The sequence below is a fragment of the Amblyomma maculatum genome, chromosome 1 (genome assembly GCF_055883805.1).
Source record: "Amblyomma maculatum isolate TAMU_Amacu chromosome 1, ASM5588380v1, whole genome shotgun sequence".
NCBI classification, from domain to species: domain Eukaryota; kingdom Metazoa; phylum Arthropoda; class Arachnida; order Ixodida; family Ixodidae; genus Amblyomma; species Amblyomma maculatum.
In genome coordinates, this window is record NC_139344.1 from 326,180,482 (window position 1) to 326,201,700 (window position 21,219).

A 21,219-nucleotide genomic window follows, 5' to 3' on the forward strand; every position below is an offset into this window, starting at 1 on the left:
CATATGTCTGCCACTTCTGCTAGCTTCGTTCTCTTAATTTATTTTTTCGCGCGCGTTATTGCTCCTGCAAACTGCAATACCTGATATCTATAAATACAAGTGTCTTTACTGATGAACCTTTTTTCTTTCGCCTGCGAGAGACTTAAAGCGAATGAGTGAAGAAATGGTGAAGATATCTTCCTTCTGAATAGAAACCAATCAACAGAATCAAGCCTGTACCAGCCCAGCTCGTAACGGGCATTAGGAAGAATTCATCTTTGTTGCTGTTTAAAGAGCGAGATGCTTATGGATTTTGTTTCCTCGGCGGCACATAATATGACGCTATTTTTTCTTCCTCTCAGTGCCACTGAAGCGCAGTGGCGTACTTCAACAAATAAAGACTGCCATCAGATTTAGTAATGAGACACTGATGACGACGTTGCACGATTAGTGTTCTTAGTATGCATCAGGTTCCTTGCCCACTCAGGGTATTTGACATCTATCCACCAGAAAATAAAATACAATTATCGACGACAAAATTGGACTTGAAAAAAACCTACCCTCCTGTCCATCAAATTCCTGACGTCCTTGCCGAAAAGGGCGGGTCCCGACGTTGTTACAGTGAATTGCGTCTTAGTATAGTCTCCGAGAGTCGCAAAAAAATAAGAAGAATGGCGCCGACGCATGCATTTTACTTGCCAAATCACTCGGTTAGGGCAGCACCAGCACATAACATTTTTCTTGCATTTTTTTTTTTGCTTATTAACGACCCCTTTTCGGTTAGATGAGCTCTTTTTGTGATTTAGAAAGAGGTAACGTATCGTTACACGCCAACTTGTAGTTGGTCTCGGTCATACATGGCAAAATTACTTTTGAAAAGGAATTAAATTACATTACTAATTACTTTGCTGAAAATAGCAGAAAAGTAATTAAATTACATTACTCATTACTGCTCCCAAAAAGTAATGAAATTACATTACAATTACTTCTACTGAGTAATTAAATTACTTTTAAATTACTTTCTAGTTTCCATCCATGCAAAAACTAAGCAAAGCTAGTAAACAAAACAACTTGTTCTCCAGACACGAAGCACACACGATCTTTCGTCTTCCTGCCAAATTCCGTCCCAGAGAGCTATTCCTTCTCTCTCTTCTGCAGTACGTGCCATTACAAAAACAAGTCTACCGCAAAAACAAAACTCACACACACGCACGCACGCACGCGCGCACGCACACACACACACACACACACACACACACACAGTCGAACGGTCCTGAAATGACCGGAAAACCCAGCGTCTTGCTGGCCCGGAGCTGTCTTCGCCATTTGAAGGGCCCGAAGAAGCTAGCTTATTTATTGCTTCCGCAGTCCCAAGGATCGACGTCGGCACATTTGTGCTCACTGCTCAGTAATGCTCAAGCCCCGGTGCCTCACATCATGGACCCTTCTGCCTATCTCCCCCAACCCCAATCCTCCTTCGCCCCGTGGTGTTGAGTGTAACCAGGCACCACTGTGCCCTAGCCGACGCAACAGGGAGTGCCGGTACGCCGCGCTCCAAACTAGTTTTCAGCTGCAGCCTTCTTGCACCATCTCTCCCTTCAGCATTCCCTTGACGCCTTGTATCCTGCTGCTTGGAGAATGGTTGAGGTCTCAGACGCACTGTTCTGCTCAACTCTGTCCCCCTTTGCCAATCCTTTACGCTGGCTTCGCTTGCCGCACGCCGTTCCTGCTTTCGCGGCACTCTACTTCGTCATCTATTGAAGTAGTGGCGCATTTTAGTAAAAGTAATTTCGAAAGGAATTAATTACTTTTGCTGCGAAATTACCGCCAAAAGTAATTCATTACATTACTAAATTACCAACCCGAAAAAGGAATTCATTACATTACAAATTACCGAGAAAAGTAATTAAATTACAGTAATTCAATTACTGTCATGTATGGTCTCGGTGTCCCGTTAAAAGCAGGAAGCGAATTGCCGTGTGCTCAGTGGACCAAGGTTGCCCTTGCTCTTCGCGATATATGGTTCCGCACAACCGCTGCTACCTTCTTTCTTTCACCAACTTCCTTTTCTTTTTCTTTTTTCTTTCAAGTGCTGTCGTAAACGTAACCGCTTTGTATTGGCGCTGACGTTTACTGCGTGCCTCCGCGCACTACCAAGAAGCAAAGGAAAGGTTACCCGCGCCCCATCCTGTATCTCCATGCACTGTCCATGCGACAGTGGAGCCACCTGGCCACAGAAAAAGAAGTGACCGTACAAAATATGAACCAGACAAAAGTTGTTTTGGTGCTTCTACTAAGGAAAAGGGGCTTTCTCTTCCTCGTTACAAGTGGAGGAAAGTACGCTGCGATTTCGTCGTTCACTTTATGACGTCCTTCTTTCTTTTTGTCCAACAAAAAGCCCCGTTGCTTCCTGCACATCGCGACCCACTGACACCATCCCCCAAAGCATTCCGAGACGTTTAACGCTTAACAGGCTGTCAGACGCTTCTGTCAACGCTTACCTACCTTTTCCTAATCTTTCTGCTATACTCGTAGCCGTACCCGGTAGACTCTGGCTTTCTGTCCATTGAAACCAGCTCGCTGAACCGGATTGAATCGCGTAATGAACGCGCGCCCTGTATGTATACTTTGCCTCTCAGAAAGTACTTTTTTTTTTTCCTGTGTTATGAAGGCACCCCATCTTTTGGCATGCAGAGTGATGATGTTGATTTTCAATATTAGTAAGTGGCTTTTTTAGAGTGACGAAACAAGTATGCATCAGTCTAATGTCAAGACTTCTGTACTGTACGCTATACCGCATGAATAGATAATAAGAATGTTCTGCGAGAAATTAGAGAACAGCTCGGTTAGTTCTCTATTATATTTGCCATACTAACGATCCCAGCAACTTGTTATGATTAACGCACAGCGCTTAACGATGTGAGTTGTGTTGGAGTTATGCGTTCTTTCCATAGTAATATGGGCTGCTATGTGAGTTATACATGGGAGTTTAAAATGAGAGTTTTGTACTTTTTTCTCAAACCCTGAACCTTAATAGAGAGTTAGTTTGCTTATTTAGAAGTTCAGTAGCGCTGGCTGAAGTATCTACTCCACTAGTGTACTTTGCGTGCCTTTTGTTTAAATTTTCTTCTGAATGTTTGTCGCCGCGTAACGAACGTGCCCCTTTAATATTGAGGAAATGTCTTCGATAAAAAGTGCATCCATTTGCGAGTAAATACAACACTCGGCTTCAAAAAGCAATGAAAATGTTCCATCTTTGACGAAGCATCAAAAAAAAAAAAAAAAAGAAGGTAACGAATCGTAAGCATACCTAAATAAATAAAAATGCCGGATTTGGGAGTTCAGTAGCGGTCACTGGCAGTCTTACTGCGTTTTTCTTTCCCTCAAAGCACTGTGTATTGGATATATCCAAACGCTTGTGCTGAATATTTAAATTCACGCTGCGGAATATAAATGAACACATAATATAATTATGAAAACAGCAATAACCCGACAGACACTACACCATCCGCATAATAATAGCAGAATTTGTGCACAAGAAAGTTCGTGCCGCGCGAATCGTCTCACTCTTTTTCGCTGCTTCCTCAGTTCTATGTAAGCGTTGAAGCCATTTTTCCACTGTCTAGCGAATGGGTCCTAACAGCGCGCGTGTAGGAATTACATGTGGACACTGGGAACCTGCGCAGGTATGCTCCAGTGCCTCTCCAAGGAAGAGATGGTGATGCACGTGGTCTACATGCTAGAACAGCTGCAGAGAGAGAGGGAAAGCCAGTCTCGTAAGGTGAGTCTTTTGTCACAATAGTAGCACTGGTCTCCAGCTTTAATTATCGGTTCCAATCAGCCTACGACGGCGTGAAACTGTCGTATCCAGCTGCCGCAACGAATGCATATTCCTTCCTCGACAGAGCAAGATGCAACCTTGCTTGTGGTATTTGTTACAGAAGCGACACACTCACGAACGTCCCTTTATCACTGTCCTGGATTTAGCGGGCCACGATAAGAGTTGTTTTTCGTGGTGGACAATTTGGGAAATACGTCTGAATACGACGAACGTCCTAAAGCTGCCGATGCATCAATGACTTGTGATTTCTTACATCTGGAAAGAAAAATAAAGCATTATCTTAAAATCGAGTCTCGTGCTCAGTAAAATATGTTTAACATAATTACTAAGCTACGTGAGCCAGGAAGAATGATGCGGACTGACACGAAATGAAAAATACATGAAGATGATGCGATATGAAAGATTAAAGATCAAAGTTCAAAGCCGAACTTGCAACTCCATTACTGGCGGATGCTACGACTCCTTTAAGATGTCATCGACTATTTTGAGGTCCGATATAAGTATGTTTCTTGAGAATAAGAGTACAGTGCCACTGGCTTGACGGCAGCGTCAAACAATTTTTCTAGAAATCTGAGAGATCGGCGCTTTGGCAGGCTAGCTACTAAAGAACGCTGTTAAGAAAGGTTAAAGGTTAGATGAACAGCACTACAAAGTGTGGAATCACAGCTGGTAACCTCGGCATGCCCTACTGATATTATGAACAAGAAAAAAAAAAGAGAAAAATAAAACACAGCATGTACCACGCTAAAACGATAGCATGATGACAGGAAATCATGTCAGATAGATGAGATAAAATTTTCAAACCTTGAGCATTGGAAAATTGGGAAAACTGTTCGTCAGCGCCACCTCTACTAAGTACTTTTGCACAAGGAGCTGTCGCTTCTAGAAAAGGTAGTACAACTGCTGTCTTGTTCTTTTCCTGGGCATTTGATTTTGTTTTCTTTTCGTCCTCACACTGTGTGTATTGATGTCTTTTGATGTCAAACATCTATCTATTTGTTCATATTTCTCGGAAGAAAAGCTTCAGTTAGTGATGTGCTAAAGTGTCTCCTGTTCCTTAGTCTCCTGTGTGTCTCGGATCTCGCTGAATGGTTCGTAAACTAAGCGCCTACAAAATATGAATTATAGTAACTGGTGGATCCAAACGGTTCATGAAAGTCTTAGCTTGCTAGACGAGCCTTACATGGCACCTCTATTGTGGGCTAAATCGCAGGTTCAACGTCATTGTTGGTAGTACTGTTGTGTGCCGGGTGACTAGGCCACGCGTATACTTCACCCGCCCATGGCCGCTTCATCTTCCTAGGGACAAGGCGACTAAGTTCAGAGTGTTCAGAGGCCGCACGGAAAACTCATAATGTCCTGCATAGGAAATCCGTACATCCTTGCTTAAATCGGGCCGTGATTTAATTGTTAACAGTGAGATGTAATACTTGAGATATGCACCTTATGGAAGAGAAGGCAATCTACTGGTACACAGGGAGTTCAAATCTGGTGGTACACGCCAGAGTATAGATACATCAGAAGAAAAACAGAGCACGAAAGCGAGGGTCCGACAGACCCGTTTGTAGTTTTTGGGCGTGACTTGTCAGCGCTGGCTCAGAAGCGCTTACTCTACCAGTGCATGCCAAGGGTGCTTTTAACGCTGCGTTCAGGGATTTATCGTTGCCACTCCGCTGTTCGGGTTGATGAACAACTGCCAAGCGAAGCGCGTATCATGGCAGCCACATGAATTCGTATTTCTCAGTGTAGTCGGTCGCATTCGTGACTAAGCAGAGTGCACAGGCCGCCAAAGGTCCACCCTTTGGGCACGATACTTTCCATGCGTGGAAAAGATAAATCCCTCAATGAAGCAATAAAAGCACCACTGCCGAGCACTGTCAGAAGAATCGTGGCTGCGCACGCAGCGCATATAAGGTGAGCATCAAAACTACAATGGGTCCGCCGGACCATAACTATTTGCTTCTTCGCCCCTCACGTTCTCCGTTTTAGATTACAGCAACTACTAATTAACATCTCACAACCACGAGGTGGCTTCTGTCGCTCTGAGAAATATTGTTTCAAAATGAAGCAATGCTAAAAATACTGAAAAAAAAAAGAGCGAAAAGTTGAGCAATAAATTATCTGTGGTGTGCGCGCAAACTGCAATAGATACTAAATCAGCATAAAAGTAAACATCAACCTTGAATAGCAAAAATAACATACAATCCATACCCTAATGCCGTAATGGAGCAATTAGCATTTAGGCACTGGACGAAGGAACGAAAAATCAAAGTATAGGAAGTTCAGTAAAGATCTGCACGCCTTTGAAACGGAACAATAACTCCCGCGAAGTTCACTGGGCGCTGCGTCATCCCTTAGTCATTATATTATGCAATTCTGTATAGTGTATTTAGGTGAAAGTTCGCTAGGTTAATTTTGCGAGGGAATGCTGTAAAGGGATGACTCTGTGTTGGTCTGGCTGGTCTGCTTTAAAGCATGCTTGTATCGCGGTAGAAGTACTGCTTTTCATTCGTTTCTTCTAGGATAACAGACAAAGCTAGTACTTCTAGAATAAACAGCAAGCTGAGACGTATAGTAGCTGTTATTTTGTAGCAGAATTCATTATTTTAACTAGCCAAACCAAATATAGAGTTTACATTGCCGACATTCCCACATGTGGCCCGAGCGCTCTTGAAAAAGATGCCATAGACAGTGCTGTCTCTCTCAACTTAATTATGGTAAGTTTTAAAAACTCTGTGGCAGGGGATTTGTTGGTACTCCATGTGGGTTATATACACACCTTTTCTTTATTGGCGCTGCGTGCTGTAAACATAGGCTATTAAAAAATCCGTTGCCGCACCATTTGTAAGAGGAACCTGAAAAATTATTTAGAATAATTCACTCGCAATGAGTCCCCTGTCTTATTCTTTTCCTGCGTGCAGTTGGGAAAGCTCGTGGACAAGTCTGTGTTCTTCTTCGACTGGGAAAATTTCAGCTTGAAGCAGGTCTACTCGTGGCAAGGTAAGTTCATTACTATAGATCTGACACACTACACGGGGTTATGGGAATGTGAATACCTTACAGAAGGCTACGTTTTTAAACCCTTCAGTTATCGGCACTTCGACCCTTCATGATGCTGCTGATGCATGACATAGTTTCTTGCATGTATTTCAGATTTATAGTTGTGCTTGTAGGGTTTAACGTCCCAAAGCGACTCAGGCTGTGAGAGACACCGTCGTTGAGGTTACCGGAAGTTCTGACCACCTGGGTTTCTTTAACGTGCACTGACATCGCACAGCACACGGATGTCTTGCTTTTCGCACCATACGAGAAGGGCAACACCAGGACGACGGACAAAAGGAAAGCGAACACACACCACAATACAGGCGCCTGTGCTGTGGTGTGTGTTCGCTTTCCTTTTGTCCGTCGTCCTGGTGTTGCGCTTCTCGTATGGTATGGATCAGTACCGACCTACCCAAATTTCTACCTTGCTTTTCGCCTCCATCGAAAAGCGTCCTCTAAGGCCAAATTTCCAAGGCTACGAGCAACCTTTTGCTCAGCCCGTCTTTTGCCACCATATTTGGTATAGCAATTTGTATGTATATTACAAGACTTATTAAAAACAACCGCGAGGTATCAGTGCGAGGTCAGTGACGAATGTCCAGTAATGAAAATAGAGGTGCGCAGTCTTGGCACAGCTAGTCGTTGCGGGGCCATGAAGCTGCAACGATAAAAGAAAACTTTCAAAACCGGTGTGTTTTAAATTTCCTAAGTTCAAATCAAGAATATGGAGCATGAATTGTAGATTTCCTTTCATCAGCCACTACATTTCACATGCAAGAACTCTTCTTATACATCACGGAATATTTGCTTGACACTCTTTTTGCATTTCCTGCATACATATTTAGGTAGGAAAGCCTTAGTTGATATTTATCTAAAAGACATTCTATAGAAAGCTTTGCTCGTAAAACAGAGAACTAATTCCAGTTAAGCCCATTTCAGATTTCATAGGTAGTATGATCTTGGATCCATACTCTAGAGAAGTAATGCAGTTTGCCGCATCACGGAGTGATCGACCGTTCAGTGGTTGGTTAGACATTTGTAGCATCAGAGGTAAATATCTTGGAACATATATCTTAACGTGTGCAGTCCAACCTGTGGTTTGTAAAGCTATTGTGAGTTTTCTTTACTGTTTTCGTGTCATTCTGGAGCAAAAAAAGAAGTTATGCTCTGCTTTTGAAACGGGAAGCTAATATATAACGACGGTAATAAGCGCTTATACAATGTATTCGTCAGATCCAGTGCATGTCGTTGCGTAATTTCCGTCTCTAGCGAAAAGTGTCATCCAGTGGCACAGAAGTCGATTGAGACAGTGACTACAATACGGGCGTGCCCTGCACTCTTGGTCGCTTGTAACTTGCGGTGGCATTATTCAATGCGGTTTGCGCGGGACTGTGTCGAATTACGCAGGGTGACGTGTTTGACCGTCTTCTGCTTTCGCATCTTGCAGTTGTGGACTACATTCGAGCACTGGTCGGCTTGTACGAGAACAACTACCCAGAAACACTGAAGCTTGGTCTCCTCGTGAACAGTAAGTTTGTGCTCCAACCACTGCTTACACACGAAGAAAGGAAAGAAATACAGGATAAGCATATCAGTGGTTATGACACAGACATCGGCTGTGTGAAAAACGCCTAACGTCAACTTTTTTTATTGCGAAAGCAATACTACTCGCACTTTCAAGCCATCAGCGTGGTCCCGGCGGTAATCACGTTTGACCTTTGACCTTTAGACGATACCGTAGACGACCCCAAGCTGGCAGGAGCTGCCAACTTGGGTCTCTCGACCCGCGTAGTGACATCACACCGAGCGGAGGAAAAACTGGAGACCAGCTCGGCTCGGCGGCGTGGTCCCGAGGGTAACCACGTCGCGCCACGTGACGCTATGACATCACACCCCACGTGACACACGGGCTGGCAGGAGCTGCCAACTGCAATACCTTCGTGCAGGAGACAGCCAGGTCCCCCGTTCCACCTATAGTTCATGATAGGGAGCCCACGACAACAATAGACGCAATGCGTGCCGCACGTATAAGGCTAGGATAATCTCAACGTCGCCGCCAATTACCTTTGGTGCACAGAAGAAGCCCGATAAATTGCCTGGATGCGCATTAAAGGCCAGTAATGCTACCGACGCTATAACTTACGAATACCCAACTCAGAATGTAAACCGATTTACCGTCGCGAACTGAGTGAATACCTTCTACGCCTCTACTTCGACCCATAGAAGATCATTCGTCGGTGAAGTCGACTATGAAGTCGTCCTTGAAAAAATGACGACACCCAAACGGTGACGCTCGCGACCGGAAATTGTGCATGTTGTGCTCTTAAAGCCCTATTACGAGCGCTGGCGCACGTTGTTGTTGTTGTTGTTGTTGTCCAAATAACTTATGGCACATACCCACAGAGGGGGATCGGCCAAGAATTGGGTAGCAAAGAATATTTTTTTTAATATACTTGCATAAAAAGAAATATATATATATATATATATATATATATATATATATATATATATATATATATATATATATATATATATATATATATATATATATATATTAATAATAATTTGAGGGGTAGAGGAAACGAAACAAAATGGGAAATAAGTGAAATATAATATGAAAAGTGGTAACACTCACGGGAGATTGACACTATATTTGTAGGACAAGTGATGTTTTAATATTTAGCAAGGAAAACGATTTGAGTGCAGTAAAAAATTTTGCATAGCGGTAAAAATAGACCTGTGACTGTGCCCAAGGATGGTGGCGCCAAATGATAACAATGTCGAGCTGCTTAAACTAAGGCCAAGCTGTTGCAATGGCCTTTCCATCAACTGTTTTCTCAGCGTAGTAAAGCGGCGGCAAAACAATAAAAAGTGATCTAATGTTTCTTGTTCACCGCAAAATGCGCAGACTGGAGACATTGCCAAACCAGACCTGTGAAGATAGAAATTTAAAGGTGGGATGCGGCATCGCAGCCTTGTTAGTGAAATCTCAAGTTGCCGTGAATGACATAATTTTCTATTCCAAGAATAATTTAGATGCAGGTAGTCCTCAGATCTTAAAAGATGTCCGTTTTTCATATTTAATAGAACGTTTTGTGTTTGCGTTTAACTTCATCTTCTTTGTTTTCATTCTAAGTGTTTATTTTTGTCCACCTTTCCACTGTACAGCATCGGGGCAGCGCTTTTTGAAGGGGACAGTAATGCCACTTTTGCGACAGTAATGCCACGAAATTTTCTTTTGCCTGTTTTTCACGCTAAATGTTTCTGGTCGCAGCTGACAGTTTCTTTGTAGAGCTATATGTGTCGAGATTCATCACGAGTAATCGCAATCACGCGCGACAGCTTCCACGCTATTCCAGATCATGTTAGTTGCTGTTGACCGGTTTATCGTTATTTTTCTTTGCCGGCTTTTAATTGAACGCTGCGGAGTGAAGCGGGCATTCCGAAGCTTAACGCGTTAAAACAAGTGACGACGCAGTCTAAGTCAAAGAAGCAATGTGAAATCCGCCCACCAAAAACACTATCCTACTACCCCCCTTCACCATCTCCGTCCCGTAGCGAAGGGGTTGCGCTCTTCGCCTTCTCTCTCAATGCAGTATCTCCTCAACCGCCATGCAGCAAATTCAGCAAGCTTAAGAAAACACTCGCCATCCGAAGCCATAATATTCGGCCAAAATAAAAGCGAAATTAATTCGCGCAAGTATTAGGGAGTGTGCGATGTTGCAAAGTAGAAAAGCATCAAAGACAAACCCATGTCCAGCATTCTGTAACACATTTAACTTATGAGGCAACAGTGGGACAATGTAAGCTTCTTTTATGAACATGTTGATAGAACTGGTCTAAGCTTTCAATGCATAGCGAAATGTTGCTCCTGCGATTTGTCTTGCGCTCACACTAACCAATTAAGACTGCCACATAAAACTAATAGGGTGCGTTTTTCGTAAATAAATAACAAAAAACTGCAAGCCAACCAAGGAAGCATCTGCGGATATATTTATTCACTGTTATAATTTTAACATATTTCAGAAAAACAGGTTATAATTTTCTGGAAATGCATCATCCTATATAGAAGCGCATCTTGCTTCAGACCATCTGATGATCTTCCACATTTCTTTCAGCACCCAGCTTCTTTCCCGTGTTCTGGAAGCTTATTCGACCTTTCCTCAGCGAGAGGACAGCCAACAAAATCAAGATCTTCTCGAAAGGTGAGCCTTTTCCATCGTATGTGCCCGTACATGCTCTTATGTCTGGAGGGAGCGAGCGAGTTGAAACCAAACCAAAAAGCATTGCAAGCGTACAAAAGCGCTGCTACGCCGTTATGACGAAAATCTGTATGAATGCTTAACTTGTCCATACTGCGCATGTGGAACAGCAGTGGTAATGATAATGTCAGCACGCGCCTTAAAAAGAAGTTCAGAAATATAACAAAATTTATACCCGCATTTGTCATAATAAAAAGCTGTTGCGAGAGGGCTGGGGCACTGGCTGTGGATAACGTGTACTTAACCATTCCATTCGTGTACTTCAGCATTTACAAACCAAAGACAATTGTTTTGTGTCCTGTTAGACTGGTTCATAGAGCAAGGTAATTTCTTTGATATATGTATTATTTCTTTTTGTTGATTCAGTACTGTAAATTAAGTGTAAAAATAAGTCATTCAGACGACCTAGGTTCGGTTTTGTGTGGGCGTCAAAATTAACAGGAGTTGGCAGGAGCTGCCAGCTCGTCTAGCTCATTTGAGGTAGATGGGAATCAAACCCTCCGAAACCCTTGGATCCTGAATTAGACCCGCTACTCCCAAGGTCACGCAGCCACGTTCTTACGGCCAGGGATTTTGTGTTAGGTGTGTACGATTAGCACCTTTTCGAAACCGAATAAGATACGAATAGTGTAGCTTTGCTGTATACCGATTCAAATACGAATCGAATAGTGAGAAGCGCACATCGAATATTGTTTAAATATACGCTACTTTATCGAATATTCGTACAAAACAAGCGCGAGCGGCGGCATTGCGTTTAGGTGCTATAGATTACTGAGTTATTAGCAAGACACGCCCCAAAAGATGCAACACTTACACCTAATAAGCCGCCACAATACGAATTCAATGTTAGATCTCTGAGCGTATAGTTTACGCGTAAAAAAAAAAAAAAGAAAACCACCTTTTCCCCGTTGATGGCATATAAGAATAAACTATAGTTTATGCTCCTACGTCATCAATATCAAAATCGCCCGCAGGTGCGTGCGAAGATGAAGATAAAAATTTACTCATGACGTAACCTTCGAGATAGGGATTCAAGGGAGAGTTTGTTCAACTTGCATGCGCCCTTCTGTGCCGTCCAGCTTTGTGTGTATGTTTGAGCCTTATATTACGAATGCCGAAACACGAATAGACCCCGTAGCAGCCCCGAATCGCTCGTCTTACGTTTGCTGAGCGCTGTAGGATGGTAGGCTGCGTCCTAGCGGGCGCTGTTTCTCCAAAAGTCATGAGAGAGAAATACTACAGTGGCACTTAATCAAAACGTCAGTACGTTGCTGATTCGTTTCGAAGAACATTAAGATACACTACTTGATTCGTTCGAATAATCGAATAGTAGGATATTCGACTGGCTATTCGAAGTTTTCGAATATTCACACACCCCTACATTGTATCTGTACTGGGCGGTCCTTAACATAATGTTCGAGCCTAGTTCTAGCATGCTATTGTAAGCATGCACGAGTTAATAGAGGCACAAATGTGAGGTATCAATGCCTAAACGAGTAGCAAAGTCATCTATTTGAATAAGGATCAGCAATGGGAGCCGCAGAGGGTGCTGTAGGTGTTTTAATGGTATGATGCGGTAGCGTCATACCGGTAAAAGCGGAGCTTAAATGTCCGCGTATATCTTAAGTTATCTTAAAGCAGATATCTTATATCGTATATGTTAAAGCGTATATCTTAAAGCAGATAAGATTGCAAGCAAAACTCCCAGAATACACTTGTAACTTAATTGGATGCACAGGATATTAACAACAGTCAAGGAGCACGGAAGATTACACACATGAAAAAGCGCGCAGGCAAAAATCCCTTCTTGTGCAAGAGCCGAAAATATATCCCGCATAGATATTCACGCGGTTCCAATCGGCATACGCTGCCGAGACTTGGAGCGCGTGTGATTCATTGGCCAAAAAATAATTACGGCAAAGTTCGGTCGCTACATGTGATGTTTGTTCTCAGCTTATGCTATAGCTTTTCTAAAATGAGAAAGGGCGCAGCCCTGCGCTCCAGAACATGAGAATTAATTTCTGTCTACTGCTATCTTTATAACCTTTTAAACGGTTACTAATTGGGTGGTCTATTTTCGTGGTAAGCTCGTTTTTGGTATTCTTTTTATAAAGTTTTGTTTTACACTGGACACAACTTCTGCTTTGTACTAGTCGAGAGTGATGAGTTTATGGGTGCTTAATAACTTTCCCCGTTGATCAGTTCCGTGCTTCTTTTGTACCTATATCACTGCGGTGACGTTTGGCGAATACATATATAGAACGAATAGCAAAGTAGCGCGAGATGATTTCTGCTTCGCAAAGCAACTTATGCGACCACGCAGACAAAAATTCTAAAACAATCATTCAGCAAGCTTCTTAATTGCTACAGTAGGAGTGCGTATTTATATAAGTCCGCAAGAACAGTAACACAAAACTGCTTCTTCTGGTGAAGTTCAAACCGAGTACCTATATCTTTTTGGAGCTTTCAACTTTGTATTATTACTCATCGGATGGCGCAGTGATCATTGCCAAATACCCGCTCAACACGGAAATGCTGCAACTGAAATGTGAACGCTTTTAGGCTCCACCTGCTGCTCTACCTCTCTATCAGACAGAACGCAACGTAGGACAGCGGCCTCACACCTGGACTGGCTGTCATGCCGGTGCTCCATATTTCTTTTGTGTAATGACAAGAGTCGGGTTGAAAATTCCTCGCACGAGCTTGCTACGACAGCTAAACAGAGTGAAATAATCCCATAATTTAATCTTTCTTTGAATTTCCGCTAAAAATAAGATTGCACCTACTGACGGAAAAGTTTAATGAGTTATTTTAGTATTTAGGAGCCTCATGCAGATCTTAATGCTCCTAACTTGTCTGTGTCCGATTGAGATAATAACTAACATGGAAAAACGGCTTTCGTGTGCATAACGTATCATTAAAAAATATCCTAAAGCGAAATTCCGACCATCCTACAATAGAGTGAATATTTCAATATTACGAACTCATTGGACAAAATACGACGATCGACTATGCCACGCTTCCCCACATTTCTTGACGGAGATGTGATAGGAATGCGTACGACGAGCTAGATAATGGCGCTATAGTTTCGTTTTGATTTTTATAGCTGCTTTCAGAAAGGGGAATTTGTTTTGTGAATATCGATATGACTTCGGTATATTAATGTAAATTATTGTTTCATTTACATTAAGCATAGACAGCCGGCTTAATGTTTTTCTGTGCCTAAAGTGTGATATGGAATGTCTATCATCGAAACCTAAAAACGCATTCTTTTATGTTTGTATATCTTAGCGACCATACAGCACTCTTTATTGCCATACTGAACCTTAAGCAACTGTGATACACCGAGTCAGGACTGACTGATACCTGTGATGCCGATATCTTTCATCTCAAACTTCTGTGCGCATTTATGGTTGCCACTTGCTTCACAGAGGCTTTTCGTTTCGCATAAAATAGAGCAATGAGAGTGCCCAGTTTGTAAGTTTCCAGACATCGTTAAAATTCAAAATAGAATTTCATAATTTCCTTATGTTACGACTCAGACACCGAAATTTTTGATGTGCGTGTTTTTCAGTTGGAATAGTGCGTAGGACAATAATGTACCCGAATCGGCATGCCGAATTCACTTGCACCAGTTAAATTATGTATAACTGAATTTTTTGCATTCAGTTTTGGTTTCAGCCGCCGAACAAAGCCGGTAAAGTCACAAATGCGCATTCGTCACGTGCGTAGTGAAAAAACTGAATATAATAGTTGCTTATTATTATTTTTTTTTTTTGGTCTGAACTTTTGGGCAGGGTTGCGTCAAAATTGGTGCGAATTAAAATGAGCAAAGCAGCGACCAGACCGCAGTCTGTGACGTCACAGCCGCCATCCGTCGCCTTAAATTGAAAACGAACCTCCACAAAAAAAAAAAAAAAGAAAAAAAAAAACGTTTATCAAAATCATTTCCCGCTTTCTTACGCAATCAACGTGGCTATATATCTTTAGAAATGTGTTGCGCATTATTTCACAGAAAGAATGCACCACGAACATTCGTCGTCTCTACTCCTTTAAAAGGCATTGAAGTGCGAAACCAAGAAAAAAGCAAATATGCTAAGAGGAGGCGAGTTGCGCTTACCAAAGCTGTCACCTGACGTCAGTGTTCGTTGCCTGTGCTCCAAAGCAAGCAGTGTCTTCCACTAAGCTTTTACTTCCAAGCCTTGACACTATAGTTTATAAATATTCGTACTGCGACGGGCCTTCACCAAATCTGGGAGCTATGGGAACAGGGACAGTTTGCACCAAACCGGAGGCGAAGTTGCTCAGGACGCCCTGAGAAGCAGTGCATTGTGCACAAGGCACGATTCTCACGCGCTAATTGGACAATGACAGAGGCAGCAACGAAAACGTCTTTATTTTCGCGACCCCTTGCTTACTCACGAGATGCGACTTCGCCATCACCTGGATCTCATCTGCAGCCACGGCTATACCACTTCGCGCTGAAAACTCACCGCAAGAGTGCAACCCAGCAGTATTCTCGGCGATTCAGGATCTAAGTTTATCAAAATGGTTCTGAGAATGTGACAGACAAAAATACGGTTATTGTCTGGTTGACTTCAGGGACTGGAGCTTGAATTCCATCTAATCACTAAGCGTTACCACCAACACACGAGCGCTTATTTTCAATTGATCAAAATCCGTCAGTTACGATAAAGTAGTAACGTGACGTCATATTTCTACTTTTTTTTATGAATGAAAGCCTGAAGCACGCGTGTTCACCCGCTCCTCTTCGCAGAAGGATGGCTGCCGACACTTCTGGAGTACGTGGACCCGAGCCAGCTGCCGGCACACTGGGGAGGCACGATCGTGGACCCCGTGGGAGGAGCACGCTGTACACATGTGGTACATATTTGCACACCACTGCCGGAAACTTGCGATCTCTATTACGGACACACCACTCACTCTTCTATCGCTGAAGAGGCCGTGGGGTGGCTTCGTTCAGAGAAAGATGCGGGGAGCAGAATCTGAGTTCAGACATGCGAAGCTTCGCTTACCAGAAATACACAGAAGACTCAGTTATTCAAGAAACCTACGCATAAATTCTTAAGCGCGAGAAACATTAGAAAAAAATTATGGTTGCGTTTTACATCGATTATACATGTTATTTATTGAAGAGCCGCACCTAAGCGCTGCTCGGATGAAACACTTCCATCTTGCAATCTTGCATTTCCTTTTTTTTTTTTTTAAGCTGGAATACTTTGTACTTTCTTTTATACCGTGCCTCTCCTGCTTGGACCATGTTTGGTCCGCAGTATGTGATAAATAAATAAATAAAAAAATAAATAAATATAATTACGGTTCTATGGTTCTAACCTACACAGTCAATAGTGTAAGTTCACACTAAAAACAAACAAAAATAGGCTTTCTTGCATACGTCCACTGTGAAATACCGCGGGAAAAACTAATACTTCAAGGAATACTTCGGCTAGAAAATCTTTCGCAAAATTGAGCCTCATTATATCTTATGCGGATGTGTTGAATTCGGAAGAATTACAGTATACTATAATAAATGTTCAGAAAACATTTTGTCTGTTTTGCGCTACAATATCGCTATGTTCATGCACCAACAAGCCCAAAAAGCTACGCTTTTGAACATTTTGGAAAGTATTTACCGCTTGTGGAGCACAATGCATCATTTAGGCAGATATATGTGGTGTAACGTTTGCATTTAGCAAAATATGTCTATTTCCTGTTCAAGTCAGTGCTTAGAGAACTGCATGTAGTCTAAATTCCTTCGAAATTTTCCACATTGCCCGTCACAGCCCGTGTGTCTACCCGCAATTTACAATTTACGCAATACTTTTGACACTGAATTCTGAAACGGCGAAAGTTTCCAAACTTCTCAGAACTATACTTTAAGTTATGGAACTGCCGAATGCCACATCTGTTTTAGCTTGGCATAACTACGTAGATGGCTTGTAGTTTGAGCAGTAGCTGAAAATATAGTCCAGCACGCGGCTCAGCCTTTTTCTAAAAAAAAGAAAAGAGAAGTGAAAGGGCTTGCTTTCGAAGAAAAAGGAATGAGAATTTCAACAAAGGCACGCATAAATTTATCATTAGATATATATAACCTTTGCCACCTAGAAGGCAGGTGTACCAAAGAAGCGTTCAAGTAAAGATAATCACGCTGGCTCCGGCCCGTTTCACAGTGGCGGGTGGTTATAATGAACAAATATTTACTCGGAAATTGCTTCATTTTATCAGAAGTGTTCGGTGGACTGCATACGCAATACCAGCGTGCAGTTTTCAGTGTTTCAAAGAAAAGTCCGTTTACAACAATTTTAATCCGCCATACTTGTTACGGTTCATCAAAGCAAGCGTCTGCGTACTGTTTTCAATTTAGCGAAACTGGTATTGTATTGCGGAATGCGACGTTAAAATCCTTGGGGCCGTCGCACGATCAGCGCACGGGAGTTGTCAAGCTGGCTGACGGCTGAATGTAATGAACGCTTTTTCCAGCATGTGCAAATGCAGACTTCCCCAATTGCAACAGTATCAGCATGAGGAAGTTAGACGGGAGGGAGGCATGCGATGTAAACGTTCTACAAGGCTGCGTGCTAGCCTTGCTTTTCCGGTGGATATTCACCGTGTTAAAGTGACCAACTTATTAAGGCACCCCTGAGCCTATACAAGGAAACTTAGTTCGGATAAGAAACTCGTTTTCAGGCTAACATCGACGGACTTTACTTTGACAGAAAGTTCAAAACTAGGTTTTTAGAATCTCTTGAAAAAAAAAAAAGAGAAAAAAAACGGTGAGCCTCACACGGAAGCCATTACCGCAGTAGGCTTTCGACTAGGCACACAAGGAAATAAGCTAATTGTCGTCATCAATCGTATATTTAAACTGAAACTGCCTAAACGAATTACCATAAATTAAAAACAATTTTAATTTACCTGTATTAATAGGTTAGCGCACTCTAACGAAGACGCCTCTTAAACTTAAAACCAGTTGTTATAACTTAAAGAAAAGCCGACAACCACAATACTGCTGTCGCCAACCGGCGGCCAATTTCGCAAGTAAACTGTGATGCGTATTTAACACCTATCCCGGAGACTAGGCTACGCCCCTTTTACTGTCCCCGGTGTTATTTTCGCTGCTGATTTCACGAGTTTTAAAAATCTTTAGCCCAGTCTTTTCACCAATAACGGCATGTTTTGTTGGCGGATGAACATCAGCTTTGCTAGAAGGAGCCGTATTATGAAGAAATAAACATTAGATGGATCTCTCTGCAGTGTTCTTATCGTAAAGTTTTTATTTACTGCAGTTACCACGTGTTATATTTGAAGCTTGGGGGCGGTCACATCCTTAGGCTATTATATTCATTAAAATTCTGACAGGGCGCCCGTTCTTCAATGACATTCGCTTTAAATTCTTCAACTGGATCCACACAGGAACGCATTCAATGCGGAGATACTCGAAGGAAATGTCGTCACATTATCTAACCAGACGAATGCTTTCGCCACTGGCCCAGACCATCAGCTTGCAACTCTTGTTAACTTTCGCCTGGCGAAATTGAAGAAACGCCGCACATTAGTTGCTTCACGCATATCCTCGCCACCTCGATAAATAATTACCCCGACTGGGTCGGAATCTTTGAAGCCAGTATCTCAGTAGACGGGCGTGTAACAATATTTTTCTATAATAAATAGTCTAAGAATATGGCCAACTTTAACTTTAAATATAAATGTGCTACTAACAGCATTGAAAATAAATTTAATAATGAAGATTAGTCTAAGTCGGACTTCGTCTGATGACGGCAGTTACCTGAACACTACATCTGAACTACCTGAACTACGTGCAAAACGTTTTTCATGCACTGGGCATCGTTTATATCTAAACACCGTGATATTTAACACCTTGTCCTAGACCGGGCATTGTCAGCGTCTTGCTAACCTGGAATGAATGATAGCGAAGAACTCAGCCACATTGCACTGACCGTGTTGGCTGACGGTACTGCGCTCCTGAAATTGATCCCCGGATCCACTTGCATCATGTTTTTGAACCCACTGCCACCAGACTTCCCATCTTTAAGGCGACACTCCTTGTGTTATTCAACCCTTGAGTTAATGCCTTGGTAATAGTAATACATAACAGGAAACGGTGGCGACGGCCACTTGAGAGCTGACGCACGGGACGGCAACAATACATGAACCTGCAATGTGGCAACATAAAGTTATTGTCGTGCGCGGGATTTTACGCACAGTATCGAAGAACACACAAGGGAGTACACGTTTAACTAGAAAATTAACGGAATGATCAAGCCGCGTGTGTTGACAGCCTTATGTGCACATTTTCACCGCGCACATGTTTAACATGACGTTGGTTGACAGTATAACTTCTTAGGAAGCAAAAATTACCCGGAGCGTCCGGAGCCGTTATTAAAGGGGCAGGAACGCTCATCTCTCTGTTTCGCTTATAAATTGTGCGCCCACTGTCTCATTTCTTTCGCAATATCTAGCAAATTTTATAACTACTGCGGTCTTAAGACAGTGAATGCATGCGCAACTTCCACTATACTCAGGCTAGTACGAACACACACGCCTGCTGGGGTGCACCCGCCAGCCTTGCCAATGTGCACTTCCGGGGTGACGTATTTTGCGTCAGTGCAATAGTGTAATAATCAGCTATTACAAGAATGCGCGCCCTTAGAGGCGCGTCTAAATAATAAACATGTTTGCGCATTGAAATATGAAAGTTAGCAAAGCCATCCAACGGTCTACCTTAGTGCAAGGATGGGCTTCAACATTCCGCAAGGTTGACTTGAGCTGTAATATACATTTTACTGAGGAGTATCAGAGTTTACGAGCTTGCCGAAGAAACTCAGAAAAATTCGTACTTCTGGAAGCGAGGCTTTGGTGCCACAGCGCTGTAGTTGAGAAAACTCACATCCTTCGGCGGCGAAAGTTTTTCAGCTGCTAAAAACACATAACATGCTAAGTTCCAAGAAGCCAAAAAAAAAAAACTGCATGAAACAAAGAATAAATAGGACGAGGAAAGGTAGAGAAAACGCGAGCGCTAGCAACCGAATAAATGTCCAGGCTATAGCAGGAAAATACATACAGATCAGGGACAGCGAAAGGAGAAAAAACAACTGGAAGGAAAGGGGACATTACTAAGAGGATATGGTTTCGCACAGCAGGAAAGAGATGTTCTTTTACTGCAGAGACAAGAACATCGTGCTAACACATTGATCGCCTTCCTGCAGAATCCATAATGCTTAAATAATCTCCCGTGCAATCTACTCATTGTACTTGTACCTTTTATTTTGTAAGATCATCCAGAATGGCTCGCGATGAAGAAGTTAGCTTCTCTCAGGCGGCAAGCTGCACAAGTGACAGAGTGCAGGTGGAAATGGATCCTGAACCAGTTCCTATTTAGCGCTTGTGTGTGTACGTCTCGCCTTTCTTGTCTTTGTCTTTGTTTGCGCTAAAAAAAAAAAAGAAAACTCTACACCAAGATGAACTACCAACTCGCCCAGCAGGAAGTTTTAATGATTGAATAATGATGGGCAGGCATGAAAGAGTCAATTGAAATGTACGGCTAACAGTCTACACGTGCCACGTTTCCAGATGTCTCGAATGCTCCCACCGTCGCTGTTTGATGATATAAGATGTATCTTGTTGATGCTGTATCACGGGAAGCGCATTCGACGACCTTACATATATGATGTATAGAACAGGCATCATGATTTACTTTTCTGCACAGCATCCAAAGTTTGTTAGGAGTATTTATGTTGCTGCTCATTTCATCTTGTTTTTGTTTTTCAATCCTTGTCAGCGTTCTGTTTCTTTATAAGATGATTTCGCTGTCTGCTTGCAAACTCATTCGGCTATTACTGCTGGCGCGTGCAGGTTGTCTTTCTTTCACCGCCCTACTTTCTCTCATTATTCCTTGTTCATGAAAACAAGTACCAACCGACCCAATTAGTCACACTTATCAATTTTCTTAAGGTGAATTGCTTTGCTTTTTTTCTTCTGCCACAATGCAGGTTTATTATAATTGCTCGATGCGTATCTACCTGTTTTCAAGATGCCTTGTTCTAGACCGTGCGT

At 42.5% G+C, this 21,219-nt stretch overlaps 1 protein-coding gene across 1 annotated transcript in view; it reads left to right on the forward strand.

Annotated features, from left to right (window-relative positions):
* LOC146207347 (SEC14-like protein 3) overlaps nt 1-21,219 on the forward strand; it is a 44,830-nt gene that overhangs the window by 18,157 nt on the left and 5,454 nt on the right. Inside the window, exons 6-10 of the mRNA XM_084586555.1 lie at nt 3,666-3,760; nt 6,742-6,820; nt 8,310-8,390; nt 10,981-11,067; nt 15,902-16,008. Coding sequence (XP_084442681.1) covers nt 3,666-3,760; nt 6,742-6,820; nt 8,310-8,390; nt 10,981-11,067; nt 15,902-16,008 — 449 coding nt within the window. The remainder of the gene's footprint in view (nt 1-3,665; nt 3,761-6,741; nt 6,821-8,309; nt 8,391-10,980; nt 11,068-15,901; nt 16,009-21,219) is intronic.